Raw genomic sequence first — 21,084 nt, forward strand, 5'->3', positions numbered from 1 at the left:
CCAGCTTAAGGCACCCCGATCCTGGGTATGGGGCTAGGTGGAGGGGACCCCCTCCCAGGGACCTGGTGGTACTTTGTACTTCAACAGATTTTCAAAAAGAACCAGGCGACACGCCGCCCGCCTCTACCCAGACAAGGCACGCCAATCCTGGGTACGGGGCTGGGTGGAGGGGACCCCCTCCGGAGGACGAGGAGGCGTCAGATCATGTTGGATGAGATGGCGTCAGATCATGTTTTTTCAAAAGAACCAGGGCAGGGGCCTCACGCCACCCCCCAGCCCAGCCCTAAACATTTAAACATATGTGATATCAGTGGTTCTCAAACCTTTTCATGTCAAGGACCCCCAAAATTATAAGTATTTGGCCGTGGACCCCCACCTGAAAATATGTTGTTCCAGGGACCCCCAGAAGCAAAGACTTTAGTTAAAAATGTTTATATATATTCAAAGATTTTCACAACTTTTTTTTCAAAAATAGCAGATCTACAAGCTCATAGAGCTATGAGCTTGTATATCTGTTATTTTGTTGTGTCACAGATGCGTTCCCGGTCTTAATGGGTTAACTCAGCCACTAGCTTCTAAGTGTGCAAGTGATGCAGGGTGACCTTTCAGGGATGTTTTCTTTAGGCCATGTGGGACCGCTAAGTCCCGGTTTCGAGAATCTCCAGATGTCAACAGAAGACCCTGGCTGAGAGTGGAAGCCCAGCGGGAGCAGGCAGGCGGAGCGGGGCCAGTGCACTGGCTGGAAGAGGGCACGTTAGCGTAAGGCCGAGTTGCGGCGGGAGCTCGTTAAAATTCCAATGGCCGGGGCCCCGCGTGGCTCGCTAATAAGGGCCTGCTTTGTGTGCGGGGAGACGGGGCGGCCCGGCGGCTCTGGCCAGCCAGTCAAGTGACAGGAGATGGCACAGAGGCTAGTCACGCTACCCAGAGAAGAAACACTGCACTATCTGTGTGGGAGGGGGTGGGAGGGGGGGGGTTTGTCTCCTCTGGCTTCAATGGACAGGGGGATAGAAGCCAGCGCTTGAGCACAGCCCAACAATCTGTGCGCTCGTCTCCTCTTATTCTCTCAATCTGCCTGCCTTTTCCAGGCCCATTTGTGTGTGGAGAGAGAGAGAGAGAGAGAGAGAGAGAGAGAGAGATCCATATGCATTTGCGTGTCCACTAGGCCAGTGTGTTGGTGTGTGCTGGTACATGACACGTGTGTGCACGTGTACCTTGTGCCCCGCCACAATGTCCATTCCCCCTCCGTTTGCTCATCCCTGCATGTGTGTGTTTTCCCTCCGTCTGTTCAATTGCCGGTGTTAAACAGAGCAGACAAAGGCAATGGTGTGCGCCTGTGTGTGTTGGTTAGTGAGCGAGACAAAATATAGACATTCATGTGCATTGAGAAAGCAGTGTAAAGCGTTTGCAAGGTGACACACCTTCCCCTCTGTTTCAGCCAGACTCCAGTGTAGACGATTGTGTATTCTGTCTGAAGTTGACAGCAGCTAGGTGGATTTTGTTATCTGTTATTCCTCTGCTCTTGCTGTGAGCCTTGCTGCCGAATCCCTTAATGAAATGCTGGCACACCGTTGTGTGCCGATCCCGTGCTTTCCTTAAGCTGGAAGCATCCAGCGGCTGTTTGTTTGGCTGCCGCTATGCATTGAAATAAGCATTTAAAAACATATTTTATCAGTGCCGGATGTTCCCTTTTTTATGTCTCCGCCGCCGGCATCCATTCATCCCAGGCTTGGTTGATTCAGCATCCAGGCCCAGATACAGGCCCAGGTCGTGATAACTGATGCACTCAGGCAACCACTTGAAAGAAGAAAGGAAAAAAAAGAATCCCCGGGCCGAGGCCGAGCCCAGAACCCAGTCAGACTCACTGTGTAAGAACAATGGCCACTCCGTCGTTCAGGACGCTCTCACCAAACAGTAGGGTGTATAAGTCTGGGTCCACGTGTAGCTCTGACAACATGCCCAACACTGACACTGTAAGACAAAACAGAAGTTAATGCTATCATACCGCTAAAGACCACTGAGTTACAATAAAAAAAGCACAGACTGAGCGCCGATACTGTAAAAAAAGACAGAAGAAAACTTGTACGTGTACATGAACACCTTGGGAAGGTCAAGCGATAACAAGGCAGTTCAGGCCGTCATTATTAGACCATGAAAGACGGAAAGATATAGTATAAAAGAGAAATCTGAGTCCATCGCTGACAGGAAGCCAGGCGCCGATACTGTCAAGACAAAACACATCACTGAATACTACTGAAGGATAAAAGAGATACTTTAACGGGGAGACGAATACAGTCGTGTCAGCTGTCTGTGGACCATCATTTCGCTGCCAAAATGCGGCAACTGTAGTGTAAACCATTTCTTCTCCTGCCAAAAATGACAGAAACCAAGGCAAACACTGCTCCAGTGTTGTTAATAAATAATAGACTATAACATGCAAAATGGAAAAATGGTGCCAGTATTCAGAAAACAAAAGGAGGATTCTGCCCAGGCAAAGACACTCATCTCAAAATAAAAAGGCTCAAAAAGGCTTTTAAATGGCGATTGTTACTGTGGGAAATTGTCTGTGAAAACCGAAGACAGTTGACGGACAAGAAAGTCCTACTGTATGGACATGGCTTAAATGGATACAAATTATTTTCCCCATCAATTCTATGCCATAAAAAGTATGGTGGGAATATTTGTAGTTTTGTAGCATTTTCTGAGTGTAAAATCATATATTTCTTCCACGTGCAAATAATACTGAAGTTCATTCAGTTTTATCTTTGATTTCAAAAGCCGAGTTACCTGTTCATTTAGTTATGAGTCTCATGAGTCAGTATTAGTGTGCATATTATATCATTTTCTGTGTCTGTCAGGTACACTGTAATATCTGGAGTATTATTAACTGAAGTGTAAATGCGTTAAAAATGGATCTGAGTTAGTTTATATGAGTCAAATTAACACATTTTGGACTGTGATTTTACTGTGTGTATACTGTAGCCTTCATAAATCACAGCGTGTGATAATCTGGGACTTATTGAGTTCAGACATTCTAATTACAGCTAATGAGGCCAGTACAAAGGCAAAGCTGGGGAAAGGAAGTTCAGTCAAACAAGTAATCTGACATGAAATCCTTTCACATTTTCTTAAAACAGATCTGCAAATGTTTATGTCATTTATGTTATCAGGGCCGGTTCTAGGGGGGGGCAGGGGTGGGCAGTGCCCACCCAAACGTGCATCCTGCCCACCCAATCAAAATTGGGGTAAAAAAAAAAAAAAAAAAAAAAAAAAAATATTTATTTTTTTGCCAATTTATTTTTTTATCATAAAATATTTATGTAACATTTATTTATTTTGATTGGGTGGGCACCATAGACTGTAAGTGGGCACCGTGGGCAGCATTTTAGACCCACCTGAACACGCACCGCTTAGTGTCTCCCCGAAGCGGGGGGGTGGGGGGACTGTGACGGGCCGACTGCTCGCAAAACCCACACACAGAAAAATTAAGCAGCACCTCCCTGCTGCTAGTTTGGGGCCCCCAAAACCCCCCAAATGGTTTTGGGCCCCCCAAAAATTTTTTTCGCCGCCGCGCTTCGCGCGGCGCCGAGGAAGCCGCCCCCCCAGCATTTATTAATGCCCCCCCAGTTAATAATTTCTGTATCCGGCCCTGTATGTTATGCGGCCGCAAGTGTACTACACACATGTAGAATAATGTTACAAGTAAAAGTCTGGAATTCAAAATGTACTTGAGTAAAAGTGTAAAAGTATTGGCATCAAAATGTACTTAAAAGTACCAAAAGTAAAAGTACTCGTTCCATTTCAAGTTTTCAAAAGTATAAAAATCTTTTGAAAATAGCAGATCTACAAGCTCACAATGCGTATGGCAGAAAAGTATAGGGCTGAAGTGGTTAATGTATATTTTGTAATAATAATCAAAATCTACAAAGTAACTAGTACCTAAAGATTTCAAATAAATGTAGTGGAGTAAAAAGTACAATATTTGGATCCGAGATGTAGTGGAGTAGAACTAAAAGTATTGGACATACTCAAGTAAAGTACAAATACCTCAAAATTGTACTGAAGTACAGTACTTAAGTAGATGTACTTAGTTACTTTCCACCACTGCATGTAGTATTCAGCATTTCAGCCGTGGGCAAAGCGGCAGTGCTCAGCGTCGGGCAAGAGAACAGTTATAATGCCAGGGAGTATTAAAGGAGAAGGTTAGAGTTAAGACTCTGCAGATGATTAAAACGTCCAGAAGGAGCCAATTAAATCTAATGCAGGGGAACCACAGGCAGAGAGCTCCACTCTTTAACCCAATAAGACCGGGAACGCATGTGTCATTTTAGATTTGAGCTATCACCATTATTTTATACTTTGGCTATTAAAAAATAGCAGATATACAAGCTCATTATTTTACACTTTGGCTATTAAAAAATAGCAGATATACAAGCTCATAGCGCGGCACCGAGTGCCGCGCTATGAGCTTGTAGATCTGCTACTTTTGAAAAATCCTGAATATTTGTGCAAATGTTTGAATATATATATATTTTTGAAAGCGAACATTTTTAACTAAAATCTTTGCTTCTGGGGATTCTAATGTCTTCTAAATCCTACAGTTTTTAGAAAAAAGCATGTTTCTATATCAGTGGTTCTCAAAGTTTTTCATGTCAAGGACCGACAAAATGTATGTATGTATTTTGCCACGGACCCCCATCTCAAAATATTTTGTGCCAGGGACCCCCAGAAGCAAAGATTCGTTCCCCGTCTGAATGGGTTAAATAATGCAAACTCCTCACTGCTCTGCAGAATTGAGAATCGAGAGACATGCAAAGGTCGTGATGAGATGCATTTGTTTTGGTTGATATTAGCGTCCTGGCTGATGTTGTATATGGCCAATTTCTCCAGTAAAGATTTTGTGTGTGTGTGTCTCTGTCTGTCTGTCTGTCTGTCTGTCTGTCTGTCTGTCTGTCTATCCACCTATCACACACACACACACACACACACACACACACACACACACACACACACACACACACACACACACACACACACACACACACACACACACACACACACACACACACACACACACACACACACACACACACACACACACACACACACACACACACACACACACACACACACACAGCCTCTGTATTGGGAACCGAGTGAACAGAAAGTACCGATATAGTAAAATAAAAAGTCATACATAGCTTTTTGTATGGTTGCACATATTGCAATAATAATGTGTGGTTGTCACAAAATCCCAAGGCGCACCTGGACCTGTGAAAGATGACTCATCTGATCATTTTACCTTCGTCCACATCTCTCTAAACCAGTATACTATGGTTTTGGCATCACTAAAAGGGACCTATTTAGACCACAAGGTGGTGTATGGTCTATAACAGTGGTTCTCAACCTGTGGGTCGGGGACCCAGGGGGGGGGGGGGGCAGATGATAGTGAAGTGACATTTAAGGACTTTTAAGGACTTTTAAGAAAGAAAAAAAAGACCATTACTGCATTCAAAGTATTGAACAAACTATACTATAGGGGCGGCAGTGGCTCAGGGGTTGAGTGGCCAGGTAGAGTGAACTGGAAAACCCCAAGGTTCCCAGTTCGATCCCGGGCTGGGGCGCTCCCCTAGAGTTAGTGTCGAAGTGTCCTTGAGCAAGACACTGAACCCCTAATTGCTCCCGATGAGCAGGTTGGTGCCTTGCATGGTTTCCTCCGCCATCGGTGTATGAATGTGTGTGTGAATGGGTTAATGGCACAATCAATGTAAAGCGCTTCGGATAGAAGCGCTATATAAATGTAGCCTGGTAAACCCTCCCTCCGGAAATCTCAATTCCATTTCATTTCAATGAAATGGAATTGAGATTTCCGGAGGGAGGGTTTACCAGGCTAATATAAATGCACCATTTATAAAACAATGCTCAAACATTGGCCAAATTGTCAAATTATATAAGAAAGAGGCAAACATTGTGAAAATAGCCGATCTACAAGCTTGTAGATCTGCTATAACTCCTACAAGTCCAAGTGCTTGTCAGGGTGGGGGGTCCCCAGTTCAAATATGATTATTTTGTGGGGTCGCGGCCTGAAAAGGTTGAGAACCACTGGTCTATAACACAGGCACAAATGCTTTTGAGGTTTGTCAAGCTCCAATTAAATAGTGCATTATCTGGGCACAAAGTACTGTAAAGGACAAAGCGCAAAGGGGTTGGGTTTAATCTCGGAATTAGTCATGGGTGTGTTTTGGGCATAACAAATTAGACCAATCGGAGTGTTGATTCCATTCCTTTTAATAGCTATGTGCTCCTGGATCATGGTGCATTGTTATTTAAATGATGGATTCGGCAAGTTGGAGGAGACGTGAACATTTTTTTTGCTGAGGAAAGTGATCTATGCAAAGTGAAAGCAAAACTCAAAATTAGCTATGGCATTTGCTCTGCATTTTTTACACCGGGTGCAAAATAGGGCCATAAATTCCCAAATGCGCAATAGAGGGGTTTAAGCCCTGCAACCATACTATAACATCCATCTCTATAGCCACAATTTCCAACCATATTTACTGATGTCGTTCCCATAGATTGAAATTCAGGAATCACTTTACTAGTCACTGTCACTAGTAGTCACCCATTGACACATCAGCCAGTTGAGCAGTCTTTTCCACTCTATGGAAGCACCTGCATTATAATGTTGCTCCACTCATTTATTTAGGTATTTCCTGAATAAATGAGTAATTTCCTGTGCACGGAGAGCCAATGCGGAGTGGTTAAAACATTTGCCTCTGAAACCACACATACTCCCTTGTGGATTAGAAATGAATCCCAACAGCCTGACTACCTCCTTGGGGTGGCAATGGATCTGTTTTGTGGGAATCGAATGGTTGCCGCGTCTATCCTGGCTCCTTGCCGGTAGCTGCTTATATTGCTCCTAATAGTTCCAGGTACTGTATGTTGTGCAAATGTACTTGGTTGACTAAGCTTATCCCTTCCCTTTCCCTGTAAGCCTTTCCTACAGTCAACCTTAAAGGAATACTTCACCATAAGAAATTATTTTCTTTTAGCCCGGGAGTGTTTTAAAAGTTTATTTTCTTCTTCTGTGGTGATATTTGGAAACTTTTATCTGCGGACTTCGGCAGAAAAAAATTAATAATCATAATATGAGCTGTGTTTTGGAATTTATAGACGTATTTTTAATATAGTTTTGCTGTTGTTAAATTGGGCCTCGGACTAATTACATTCATCAAGTTCTATCTTCATTTTTGGATTCTTCATTCACTGTTCATTCAATGTTTTACAAACGAAAATTCTCCGTGAGTCAAAGACATCACCGGGTACGTAAACGATAGAAATACGGTAAAGTCATTTCTTGGGTGAAGTATTAAGAACATACATTTATAATCTACAGTGGACTGCTAACTTTGGGTCTGAAAAGAATAGTTGATCATTTCAAAAGATAAATATATATTTTTTGAAATTCCAGTGCAAGCTCCCCTTATGTACAGTAGACAGTGTTGCAATGCTGAATTGGAACGTGGTTGCACTGTATTTTAATGACGTGACGCGCACGTCGCTTAACACCTACACTACAGATCACACAATGGACAATTGATATGCATCTAGGCTTATTCCTATGTTAATTCGCTAGGTGTGAGTCTGGAGCCTTCGAAAACTTTGTTGAGGTGTGAATTTAAAGTAGTTTTAGATCTATGCGTGTGCCTGCGCGTGCTCCTGGTCAAATAGGTTCATGCACGGCGTGCAAGGCCGTCCTGTGAGCATTGCACCCCTGACAGTAGATGGCCATTATGGGAAGCTACTGAACAGAGATACTGCACGCAGCTGCAAGAGAAAGCCATAGCAGAAGTCATTTCCCCTTTTGCACATGTGTAATCTGAGCAAAAAGTGACCATGGACCACCTCATACAGTAAATTATACTTTTAAGAGGTTGCAGAATGTTAAAATCGAGTTACCAATATTTTGGTCAGTTCACCAAGCAGGTCAGTGCCATGTTCTCTACACTCACTGTATTGTACTACCTTTTAATATGAGCAAGAAACGTTAAATCAATCAATTAATTTTCTCTATTGTATGTTGCTCTTGGCTGGAAATCACACAGTGCTTCATCATTTATTTATTTCAAACCCCATTTCCCCTTGGCCGTCAGCAGAATGAGATGAAAGACCAATGCAAAATATTAAGTTTCAACAACGAGCTGACAAACATTTCTGTACAGGTGCTGTATCTTTGCTGATTACCACAACATAAACACTGACCTCAGAGCCAAGGTCATGCATGCGTGGCTCATTTGAGTCATGCCCAAGGTAAAACAAATAATAAAAAAAAACAGCTCAGAGAAACAAATCTATTTATACAGCTCAGCTGAGTCACTCAGCACAGTGACTGCTGAGTATAAAGGAAAGTGAGGTCATCAGAGGTGACCAACAAGAGAAGGATGTTGTTCAGTATACAGTACATCATAATTACGCACACCCACCCACCCACCCACACACACACACACACACACACACACACACACACACACACACACACACACACACACACACACACACACACACACACACACACACACACACACACACACACACACACACACACACACACACACACACACACACACACACACACACACACACATTGAGTGGCAGAGAGAGATGTTCCTGTCATCTGCGCTGCATACCATGTGCCTGGAGTGTTGACTCCGTCTACTATAGCGACATACACACATGAATTCACACAGCACAAGTGCACACAAGTGCTGACATTGTGAAGCACTTTGTAACTTTGTTTCGAAAGGTGCTATATTAATAAAGCTTTATTATTATTATTACCATAGCCAATATTGTTCAACAGACACTAGCCAATAGACACTAGAGACACCAGTGTATCTAGTGTCTGTTGAATATGCATTGCGCAATATGCCAATGGGCAATTCCCACGTGCAATTTTAGATCGATTTCTCAACACACCGAGGGGACGAATGCATGAGAACGGCCACGTAAATGATGGTCATGCTGTCACTATATACCAATGGTCAATGCTAGTGATAGACCGATTAATCGGTCAGGTCAATTATCGGGGCCGATATCTGGCATTTTTAGATGTTCAGTCTATAACAACATGATATTGCATTATACGTAGATCTGCCATCAACCGCCGTGCTCTCTAAATATTGGCACCAGCCACTGGAAAATCCTAATCGTTGTGCAGTGTGCAATTTCAGATCGATTGATCAACCCAGTGAAGAGAAAAATAGATGAGATTGGATGAGGAGTGAGGACAGAAATAGTTTTTTTTTTTTCACGATTTTGTAACCCAATTTTTTACACCCAGTGTTAATTGTCTATGTAATCCTGGGCACTACCTTCCCTCTGCCAACCTAGGGAGGCCAGGGCCGAGCTCATGCCTCCTTCAATGCATGAGAGCCAACTGACCTTCTTGTCACCTGACAGGGGAGAGTTTCCCTGGTTGGACGTAGCGCGTGGAAGGAACACGTTATTCCAACCAGTTCCCTTCCCCTCCATCAGGCGCCCCGGCTGGCCAGGGGGAGGCAGTATAGTGACCAGGATTACTGCATGTTTTTGTGAGGGTACCTACCCTAGGAGACACGGGGAGAACATGCAAATTCCACACAGAAAGGCCCTTTCGCCAACCCCACCTAGGGTATGGGCACTGATGACGCGGAGGAGAGAACACGCCCCCAGCGCCCACAGCGTCCCCTGCGGGAATCGAACCCAGGACCTTCTAGCTGTGAGGCGACAGCACTACCGACTGTGCCACCGTGCCCTCTATATAGTTTTAATTGAGTAGCAGAGTTCACAATGATTGAAATGCCTAGGAAAATCAGCTTGGTCAGTCCCTGCATATGCCCAATTGCCCATATTCAATTTCAGATCAATTTATTTTATTTGAAAATTTATTGGAGGATAAATCCCTTGAGATGCATCATCTCGTCTTCCAGGGGGTCCTCAGGCACAACATACAAACAATGACAAAAAACAATCACATAACATTCACCAACAACAAAACATACACATAAGGGCTCTCACACCATCTCAGACCAAAGTACATCTGTTACGCATGTCATCTAAAAAACTGAAAATAAATAATGAGAAAATAAAAAAGTAATCTAAATACAATCAAAAACAAAAATCAGAAACAAGAACAGTTCGTTTTGAATGAATCAAGTAAGGACATTTTGATTTAAATTGAATTAAATAATTGATCTAATTGCAATGGGTAAATTGTTCCAGTCAGTAGGTGCTTTAAACTTAAATGAACAATTTGACCAATTGACCAACAATTGACCAACCGACTGAGGAAAATAATTGATTAGACTATGGATGAGGGGCCCGGACGGCTGCTTTAGCGGTCCGGGCACCTAGGTTGCTAATGCAGGTTTGAGTCCCGTTCCCGACGACCTTTGCTGCGTGTCACTCCCCATCTCTCTCTCCCCATTGTCAGTCTACTGTACACTGTCAAATAAAGGCAGAAAAAGCCCCCAAAAAATGCAAATAGCCAAACTTGCTCTGAGGAAGCAGGCTATCATCCTGCTACAAAATAAAAACACAAGAAAAAAAGTCCGTATACCTAAGTCAATTCACTAAAAAACAATCATAGTCTACAACAAAACTGGCAATGTTATGAGGGCAATGGATTACAAAAAGGAAAGACTGCATGCTACAAGGGTCTGTTTGGTTCTGTAACCTCTCAGAGCAAACACACACAAACATGTGCAATCTAATCTCACCGATTTCTACCCCAGCAATTACACACGGGAGACATATAGCCGATGGGCTCATCAGCCTCCACAGTAACACCATAAATTGAGTAGAGTAGACAAGAGTAGACAAGATTAGAAAAGAGCGCTCCTCTGAGCGCAGATCTCCGCCCGGCTGGGTGCAGCCGTCAGGACACAAGGAATAGAAGCTGCGCGGGGGGGAAATAGAGTGTGCCACCTGCTATGGACAGAAGTGGACCATAGCAGGTGCTTTTGGAGGTGCGCCCCTCAACATGCGACTGCAATTTGGGTATGACTGGACCTACACGCAGCTTGTTAACCACAACGCGGTGTGAGCTTGTAGACCGCAGCTGTTTTTGGCAAAAAAAGCAGTCCAGGTACAGTAAGTAACTCAGGTCCGTTTGACTAAGAATAGAGGGTTTAAGTAGTTAAGAAACCTATATCCATATTTCCATCTCATCTAGTCTTTCACATCTGTTGACAGGTAATGTTAGGAGGACTGCATTTGCCGGTCTATATAGGCTATATGCACAGAAGCCATATTATCACTTCCTTCACAGGTGTTACCAATGATACTAATGAAGGCTCTGTTCCATTTCGTGTAGCACAGTGGTTCTCAGATTTTTCAATTTCCACGACCCCCATAACTCTGAGTGTGTACAAATGGAACCAAATGGACCCTTACGGGTCCATTTGGTTCCATTTGTACACTCTCAGAGTTACACACCCGTAAGGGGCCATTTGGACCCCCCTGAAGGAACCATGAGGGTCCCTGGACCCAAATTCTAGTCCCACTGGTGTACAGAGTGTTTCCAATGAGCCAACATGCACAATATCAGCACCCTGACTCTGTTTGACCAGAATGGAACAGAGCCTTCATTAGTATCATTGGTAGCACCTGTGAATGTCTTCGCAATATGGCTGCTGTGCATAGAGCCTATTGGGGAAGGCTACATAAATGCCAATAACCCCCCCCCCCCCCCCGCCAAGATATGTCATAGGTGTCTAAGATTAGCTGTACAAAGATGGACACAGGGATGGACAGACGGGTAAAAGCATAACCTCCGCCTCCGGGCCTTTTGGCCTGACGGAGATCATTACTTCACATAAATCATTATACAGTTGAAGGGATCGAACGGGAGTCTAATTAGGCGGACACATTACTATGCTTCGGATGCTCAGTGAAAACCAATCTCAAGGCCACTGGGTTTATGGGATTTTTACTAGACTGATCTAACATTGAAAGAGACTTGTGTATATGTTACCAGCAACACAGGGAATTATTGCAATACTTGTTGCCCAGTTGAAATGTCCTCAAAAGGCATTACAGCAAAGCCCTCCACCATAATTTGAACACAGGATGAAGCGGAAAACCACATTATCGCTCGGTGGATTTACTGTATGCTGTTGTTGGGGTTTTCAGTCTCACAGGCTTTAAATGTCTGATGATGACTAATTCTCTCCAAAAACAAACATCACTGAATCCAACAACCCTTTTTTGAAGGCAATATATATATGCACAGGACACCGAGGTCTCCACATAAACTCAGAGATGAAACCACAACTGTGGCACCAGAGGAATCTCCCCAGTGATAAGAAAGTTAGCTGAGGGTTTAAGAGAACATTGTGTTCCTCTTTAACAATTTGTGCCTTGTTTTAGGCGTCTCTGTGACAAAAGGGGTTTTCAAGGTTAAAGGAGCACTTTCCTTCAATCGTATCTTCATAGCATTGGTCCTTACAAAAACTCATAAGATGGCACAATTGCTGTCTACTCACTGTGTCACATTGGTTGGCTATGAACAGTTCAGAAACCTGCCTACGGTATGACACCATCGATGAGGATTCCAAGCTAATAGAAGCTACAGCCCGGCTTTCTCTTACTGGTAAGTTAGGATGGTGCTGATCAATGTGACGTCATAATACTGATGTCATAGACTGGCCTGGACTCCATATTTGTGCATGCCTGACACGAAAGGAACTGGGAACTCCATACGTATATGGGCATAAAAGGGACGTAGAGAGACAGAAAAACAAATCTCCGTATATGGGTATGAAAGGGACCCAGACAGGAACAACAGGTACTACTGACAATGGATATATTGGATAACTGGGTGGGGCATGCATTTTTGCATCGTTCCCGACGCACGCACGCGCGCGCGCATCGTTCCCGACGCGCGCGCCACGCGCGCGCACACACACACACACACACACACACACACACACACACACACACACACACACACACACACACACACACACACACACACACACACACACACACACACACACACACACACACACACACACACACACACACACACACACACACACACACACACACACACACACATTTTTGTAAAGCAAGATCTTCACTTAGGTTATTTGAGTTAGTCAAGCGGTAGATTGGGCTAATTCTTTTAAGACTTTAGGCTTCACAAGATTTTGAGTAACATCTAAAATGCATTAATTCTAGTAGTTCTTTTTTTATTTAGTTTTTTTTCAACCACTCTTTTTACTTCCTCAATAAACTTGCCTTGACGTCAACTAAGCTCTGCAATTTGAGAACACTGCTTTTATAGTGTTTTTCATCTGTTTGCTGCAAGACCAATTATGTTAACCTCCACATGACATTTTCTTCTAATCGACAATGTCCCGCCTCCACTGTTTGCAAAGTGCTTCTGGAGTGGCCTTGAGTGGGCAATTTGACAGGTACAAAGAAGTCTAAAACTTTTGATTTTGTATAACGAAGATTTTTACGGTGTGGCACCACAGGGGCCAGCCGTCTAGAACTGTGTGTGTGTGTGTGTGTGTGTGTGTGTGTGTGTGTGTGTGTGTGTGTGTGTGTGTGTGTGTGTGTGTGTGTGTGTGTGCGTGCGTGCGTTTGAGTTTTCCATCTACCGGATATATTCAAATGGCAGTCACTTTATTTTTTCCCTACATTTTTATCCCACGATTTTTGTAACCCATTTTTTCACCCAGTGCCAATTGTCTATGTAATCCTGGGCGCTACACTCCCTCTGCCAGCCTAGGGAGAGCCTAGAGCCGAGCTCATGCCTCCTTCAATGCATGAGAGCTAGCAAGCCGATTCTTATCCCCCGACAGGGGGGAGGTTCCCTGGTTAGACGTAGCGCGTGGAAGGAACACGTTATTCCAACCAGTTTCTTTCCCCTCCATCAGGCAAAATGGCAGTCACTTTTTACAAGAAACAGTAAAGGTGTAACAAAGTTGAATAAACCCCTCAAATTTCAACAGTGGGGAGGAAATCAAAAGGTCTTGACTTGAGGCAATCGGATGAATAACACAATAATTACGATTTAGTAAAGTTATAAACTTGACGTACCCTAACCCAAACCCTCTTGGATGCATGCTTAGTGCAGCATCCAGTTACCTTCTAGAGGCATGAACACGGTTGCATTGCTCATGGGACGGCCTAACACGCCGTGCAACAACCTTTTTGAACAGGAGCACGCGCAGGCAGGCACATGCATAGATTTAAAACAACTTTAAATTCACACCTCAACAAAGGTTACAAAGGCTCCCGATTCACACCAGGTGAATTAACATAGGAATGAGCCTAGATGCATATCAATTGTCCATTGTGTGACCTGTAGTGTAGGTGTTAAGCGACGTGCGCGTCACGTCATTAAAATAAGAGTGCAACCACGTTCCAATTCAGCATTGCAAACACTGAGCATGAATCAAAGTAGAACAGCCAGAAAGCTGAAAGACCACGTTGGCTTCAGAGAGAGAGTCCAGGTAGGCTTGGAACAGCTCTATAATGAGGGTGAATGAGGAATTCTCAAAAAAGCTCTGTGAGTGATGGGACATCATGTTGGAATCTGTAAAATGCTGTTCAGGGTTACTTCCAGGAGGTGAACCTCTGTTGTTGTGTTTGCCCTTTAGCCAGAGAAGGAAGCCTTTTCCAGGCAAGCCTCATCAATGCTTTGCAGACAAGCATGTGCTGCACTTTCTGCCTTCTATCACATCAGCTACTGACCCACACAGAGGTCCCTCAACCCTGCATCTTGGAATAATTCCCCTAGAATGGAAAGTCAGATTGTGAATGTTGTTTTTGAACCTGTCATACTATTTCACACTATTTCTGTTACCTTGACGTATGCCTGGTCTGTTTTAGTTGCCTTAGGTTCAAGATTAAATATGATATTGACAGTCTGTGTGCTTTTTTTGAAAACAATGAATACGCTAATAGGGGTAAATAACAAAATGTCCAATAAATATGAAAAGCTACTCCTGTGGTAGACTATCATATTACTTAACATGTATTGACCCTACAGTATAAGCAATTTAATATAGTTAAGGTTTTGCCCACTCAGATGGTAACGATATTTGGTCTGGACTATTGACCAATTTTTTTTTCAACCCATCTTCATATACGAGTAATTGGTCTTCACTAACGCTCATTATAAGATGGCACCATTTCTGTCTACTTGCTACAGTATGTGTCTCAGAGGAAGGCTGTGGACCGTTCAGAAACCTGCCTACAGTGATATCTTTGGTAGGCAGGTTTCGTAATCTTTTTATCAATGCAAGAACACTGGCTTAAATTTCAGCACGCTAACTTTCCAGGAACTGTACATAACCCACGAATGAGACGCAGAGAGTAGACGGAAATTGTGCCATCTTATAATGAGCATTAGTGAGGACATGACGATTAGATTGAAAATGGGTCCACCCATAATAAGGGAAATATACACTATGGAAAAACTGACTTTCATACTCAGACTACAAGAGGACAAATTACACAAATACTGGGAAAAATTGTCTTCTCTCTTTCAGCCCATGGACAATGTATAACCAATATGTAATAGAAAAATAACTAACAATTGTAGAATGCAGCCTATTCGTTTTTGTTTTCTTTCTTGTTTTTTTGTACTGTCCTGTTTTGTTGTTTCTGTTTCCCCCGCCCCCCACTTTTATGTTCTGTCTTGTATTATTGTATGTGTATCTGTCTTTTGAAAATCCTTTGTTCCAATAAAAATTGAGTAAAAAAAAAAAAAAAAAAAAAAGGGTCCACCACGGTGCATCCGTCGAGCGTCTATACGAACCATAGACCGTACAAATAAATGGACGAAGGGAACGTGACGTCACCCATTGGTTTCTACAGACCGTAAATGAAGCCGATTGTTGAGGAACGTGCAATCCGCCATCTTTAATATATACCATTGGGCACGCCGGAACTCAAACGCTATTGGTTGAGACCAGACATGTGACCAGGGAACCGGAAAACAATCCCCAAAGAATGCTATTGGTTGGGTAGCTTGTCAATCAAGAGCGGGGGCGGGGAATGAATGCTATTGGTTGCGTAGGTTGTCAATCAAATCATCCCGCCCCTCCTGGAGCATAGCCTACTTTATCGTCAATTTTAGAATAAATTGGACCATAATTTAGCAAAACGCATATCATGATGATTGAAAGGAGACTTTAAACTGGCGACTGGAAGCATATAGTATTTATGACAATTTTTATTAAGGTAAGAAAATCTAGTCTAAAGTTTGTCAAAAAACCCATCCGCTTACAATGAGAGAATATTCTTTCTGACACCTGCAGCCACCTACTGGCCATTTATATGAACTGTATCTCTTCCGTATTGGCCTCATTGTAATTATGTCAGGCTGGGCCCCTGATACGTACACAATTGGCCCGTGCTCGGGTGGATGGAGGCCAGACGGGGAGGGTGATATTTGTCAATGCACATACTCCTACGGGCCGGGGCGGCACCTGTCAGCAGAGAGTGTTGGGCGGGAGGAGTAGGACGAAGGCTCTACGTCCTCCTGGTGGGGGCTCCTCACGTGCAGGTGAGTCAGTAGGATACAACAGCAGTGACAACACACCGCTTTAACTGCATTCCCCAGTAGCTTGTGGCTAGCTTCACTGCTTTCAGAATGATGTAGTTTTCATGTAGTTGAGCTATGTTTTCATGTATCATGTAGTTGGGTAACTTGACAAAATAAGCAACATTTTCAGTGGCACATCAACATAAAATAGCACAAAAGATCACGGCTTGCACAATATAAAGAAAAGTCAATCAAAGGATTGGCACAGAAATGATCCACATATTTTTTAAACATAAAAATGCTGGCACTAATAAGTGACCACAGTACTGCATTCTGTCTATTAACACTATAATCGTTCAAAAAAAGTGACCATAACATGACCTAAATAAAGAGTAAGTAAGTAGCTTGCCCAAAATTGTCAGTGACAAACATTCCAGACAGCTGCCTGTCACACGAAGGGTTATGATATAAGAAGAGAAAGAGTCCTTATCTATATTCATTTCTGATTCTTGTTCAATTTACGCGAATGTAAAGGCAGTGAGTTGGACATTTTAAATGGTTCCTCGAGAGCAGCAGAAAGCAGGCACTAGTAGAGACAGTCTAGAGGTTTCTGCCTTTGGGGGCTGCTGACGCATCGCAGCGTGATTCTAATCAAAGTGATGAGGGTGACGGGGGTTGTTGGGAGACGAGCACAGTGTGCTATGAGCCTGGCATGACAGCTGTAATTCTACGGCCCATGCTTGACACTCTCCAAGATCAGCCGCTTATCGTGATAAATTAATTAATTAGCAAATGCGAACATTAACCGCTGCCGTCAACATGTTGTGAGAAGCTGTATGACAACCTTTTCGATTCGTCTTGAATCACAGATGTTATGCCATGTTTCCACTTATTGAAGTTGCAAGAGACCCTACTACACTGAATCTCACGTCGGCAGTTGGGCACTCGTGTGTGCCACAAATCATGCATAGTTGTTATTAGAATGCCTTATTCTTCATGCAAAATCAATTACAGTAGTGCCATTCATGCAAAACCAATTACAGTAGTGCCAAACATCAAATTAATGTTCATGTGCCTAGCAGTTGCTGAATTTATATTATTACGCACTCAGCGTGTTTGCCTACAAAGCAGCCTACATGTCTTACCATCTGATGAGGTCTGGATGAAATCTGTGTCCATTCCCTATCCCGATTCTAGCATCATCTTTGTTTTCTCTCTCTACCTCAGCAAAGGTTTTCTCAGTAGAATAGCCTTATGTCCTGCAGATTATTGTTCTTCTCATTTACACATGAGAGCAATATAAGTCTTTACTGAAAACATCTACACTAAAATCTACACTAAAATATAGGGGGAATTTTACGAGGAGCTTCGTGAACGAGGCCCAATATTTCTGTTCCAGTACGTGACTGTTGTCACACAGCTATTACATTAAACAAAGGTGCCACCTTCAGGTGTGTGTCTGGCTAAAATCTGCTGCCAAGGCAATCAAAAACAAATTTAAGCTATGGGAAAATGAACCAGAACAGGAAATGAGTATGCCACCTTCTGAAAACCTGGGACTTTAGTTCATGTTGTTGATTAAAGGGAATTCGCTGCTCATATAAATGTGCCTCTTGTATATCCACTACAATTAGCACTGAACAACTCAGCAATCATGTAGCGTCCCCATATCACGCCACAACTTCCTCCATTGAGGGAGCTAGTTTCTTGGTGCAGGGGGTTGTTGGCCGGACTAGTGAGGCGTGGATCGAAGGTTCGATCCCGACTCGGGCGCTGCACTTCTCGGCCGTTTCAATATATATATATATATATATAGTATATATACACAGCATACTGTATATACTGTATTAAAAACAACTGGAAATGACTAGTGTACTCTTCATGACTGTGTAACTACCTGGGTCAGTGGCAGACATCAAGGCTCCAAACAGGAGGCAATCGGTGAGGAGGAAGTCGTCATCTGCAGCTTGGCCCGCGAGCACCATCAGCCTGCTGAACGCATACACACAGGCCCTGGGAGGGAGGGAGGGGGGGGGGGGATGGAGGGACACACAGTGAAGTCATCAGGGAGCGCCGGCCCACAGCACGCCTATCTGTCATCCCTCTAACCACAGCAGGGCTTCCCCCAGTGTAGTGTGGGTAATGGGGCCAGACGCTGCCGGCAGCAGGTGAGGTGACCTGCTTTCCACGCGGAGGCTGCTTAGCACAGGTGGACTCGTGCAAACAGCCTGACAGCACCGGGGCTGCATTAGCTTAGCCGCTTAGCCATCGGGATGCATATCCCGAATCCCGATAGAAATGTTCTGTGTATGTACAGTACATGTACAACAGCCCCCTTATTGGTTTTCATGATTCTGTTTTTGCAGTTTGGCTTAGTACCAAGAAACGGAGGATGTGCGTTATATTTTCTTTGAATGGACAGCCACTGCTTGCCCCCACACAAGTGTCCGTGTGCTCGTTCACGTTCACACACACACACGCACACGCGCACACACACACACACACACACGCACACGCACACGCACACACACACACACACACACACACACACACACACACACGAGGTGACACTCTTGCTAATAAAGCATCTCAGCGCCCATCCATCTTTTTGCCCCGGGATCATTTTATGACTGTATTATAAGCACTCAGACATAATGCTTTAAAGGAGAAGAAGAGTTATGACCTCGGGGAGTTCCTTGGATAAAATAGACTGCAAAGCCGAGGAGCATTTTTGTGAAGGGCATATCAACCGTAAACAAGTAATAGTAATACAGCAGAATCATTACCGCCTGCTTAAATCTGAGCAGAGCGCCCAGGCGTTCTAAGTGGTGATTCAGACAGAGTGCTGCGATTCTTCTCTGTAACGCGCTAATGCTTAATTGTTCCTCCGTTGTGCCTTTTGAGCTTGTAGATCGGTTATTGTCTCCGCCAGGCCGAAAGGCATGGCGAGAGAGTATGTTTTCGCCCCTGTCTGTCTGTCCGTCCGTCCGTCCGTCCGTCCGTCCGTCCGTCCGTCCGTCCGTCCGTCCGTCCGTCCGTCCGTCCGTCCGTCCGTCCGTCCTTCCTGTCTGTGTGTTAGCAGCTAATCTCTGGCACCGTTGGCCCGGTCGCTCCGAAACTGTGCACACACACTCCCTGGATGCCAATTTAGAACCTCTGCCCCAATTTTTTCACATGGGCCTGTTATAGCGCCACCAGGAGGCCGATTTGTGCAAAACCCTTTTTTTTTTACATTACTCCTACAGATTTTATCCAAACGTCATGCAAATCGGTACACAGTATCTCTATAGTCATGTGATCAACACAAATCTGTCCGATTTCCCATATTCCATCCTCATTGCCTATGGTTGGCTTCCAAAGTTTGCAGGATTGGTCCGTTTTGAACAAAAAGCCTCAAGCTTGCGATTTCCGTGAATTTTCACACGCACATTCCCACTAGGCCGAGGAAGAAATGCCACCCTTTTCACATTGGCCTGTTATAGCGCCACCAGCAGGTCTAATTTAGCAAAACACATTTTTGGAACAAAATGCCTCAAATCATGAATGCAGTGTCTGATTGCTGTGAAAGACCTAAGAATAAATGGCACCCTTTTCACATTGGCCTATTATAGCGCCACCAGGAGGCCACAATAACGTACCTGACCTGGCGGAGACCTGTGCTCCGAGGAGCACTTTTTCTAGTTTTGGCATGCGACGCGGTCACATGACAAAGTATACATTAATCTGATCAAGAATATTTAGCCTGAGCTGGGCTTAAAGGAGCACTTCACCCATTTTCAATCTTAGCTTCATATGATTGGTCCTCACTAATGCTCATTATAAGATAGCACTATTACTGTCTAATTTCTGTCTGCGTCTCAGAGATGGTTGACCAGGCTGTGGTTTCCAATAGCTTGGAATCCCTGCTGTCATGGCTGGTGGGTTTCTGAACTGTCCACAGCCCACCTCTGAGTAGACAGAAATGGTGCCATCAGTGAGGACTAAATATATGAAGATAAGGTTGAAAATGGGTGAAGTGCTCCTTTAACACTGAATTGGTCAGTACTTTGGGAGCCCCAAATTCAGATTGTGAGCTTTATCTGTGAGGGACACCTGATAACAATAACATGTCATGCCGGCATTGTGCAAGCTCAGCATGTGAGCAACGCAAATCATGTGTTTGCAATATGCTCTGAGACTGTAATGTCACGAGTTAAATCTCCCTGAATCATATACCCTGTCTTGACTCTGCACTATAGAATAAAGCAAAGGAATAAATAAACACAATACAGCTTCATCTTGACATCTCATCGCTCGCAGTGCTGCCTCGTCTTCAAAATATGCGATAAGCAAAACTTGCAGAAATGTCAGTTCAGCATCGCAGACTACAATAGAGCATCAACTACAGCAACAAAGGATGCATGTTTTTTTTTTTTAGCACTGAGCCTGATCCTGTGAAACAACCCACAAGAATCATCGTCTCACTATGCCCTCTCTGGGGAACTTATGTGTCCTTTAGCATAACCCTGTAACCATGGCTACAGAACACACCCCTTGTCTCC

At 43.9% G+C, this 21,084-nt stretch overlaps 1 protein-coding gene across 1 annotated transcript in view; it reads right to left on the reverse strand.

Moving 5' to 3' along the window:
• Window positions 1–21,084, reverse strand: part of LOC308076927 (sodium/hydrogen exchanger 9-like) — a 132,001-nt gene that overhangs the window by 98,306 nt on the left and 12,611 nt on the right. Inside the window, exons 5-6 of the mRNA XM_080417447.1 lie at window positions 18,441–18,556; window positions 1,863–1,968 (exon numbers count right to left, since the gene is read on the reverse strand). Coding sequence (XP_080273573.1) covers window positions 1,863–1,968; window positions 18,441–18,556 — 222 coding nt within the window. The remainder of the gene's footprint in view (window positions 1–1,862; window positions 1,969–18,440; window positions 18,557–21,084) is intronic.

Source organism: Gymnoscopelus braueri, assembly GCF_963280865.1.
Source record: "Gymnoscopelus braueri genome assembly, chromosome: 21".
Lineage (NCBI taxonomy): Eukaryota > Metazoa > Chordata > Actinopteri > Myctophiformes > Myctophidae > Gymnoscopelus > Gymnoscopelus braueri.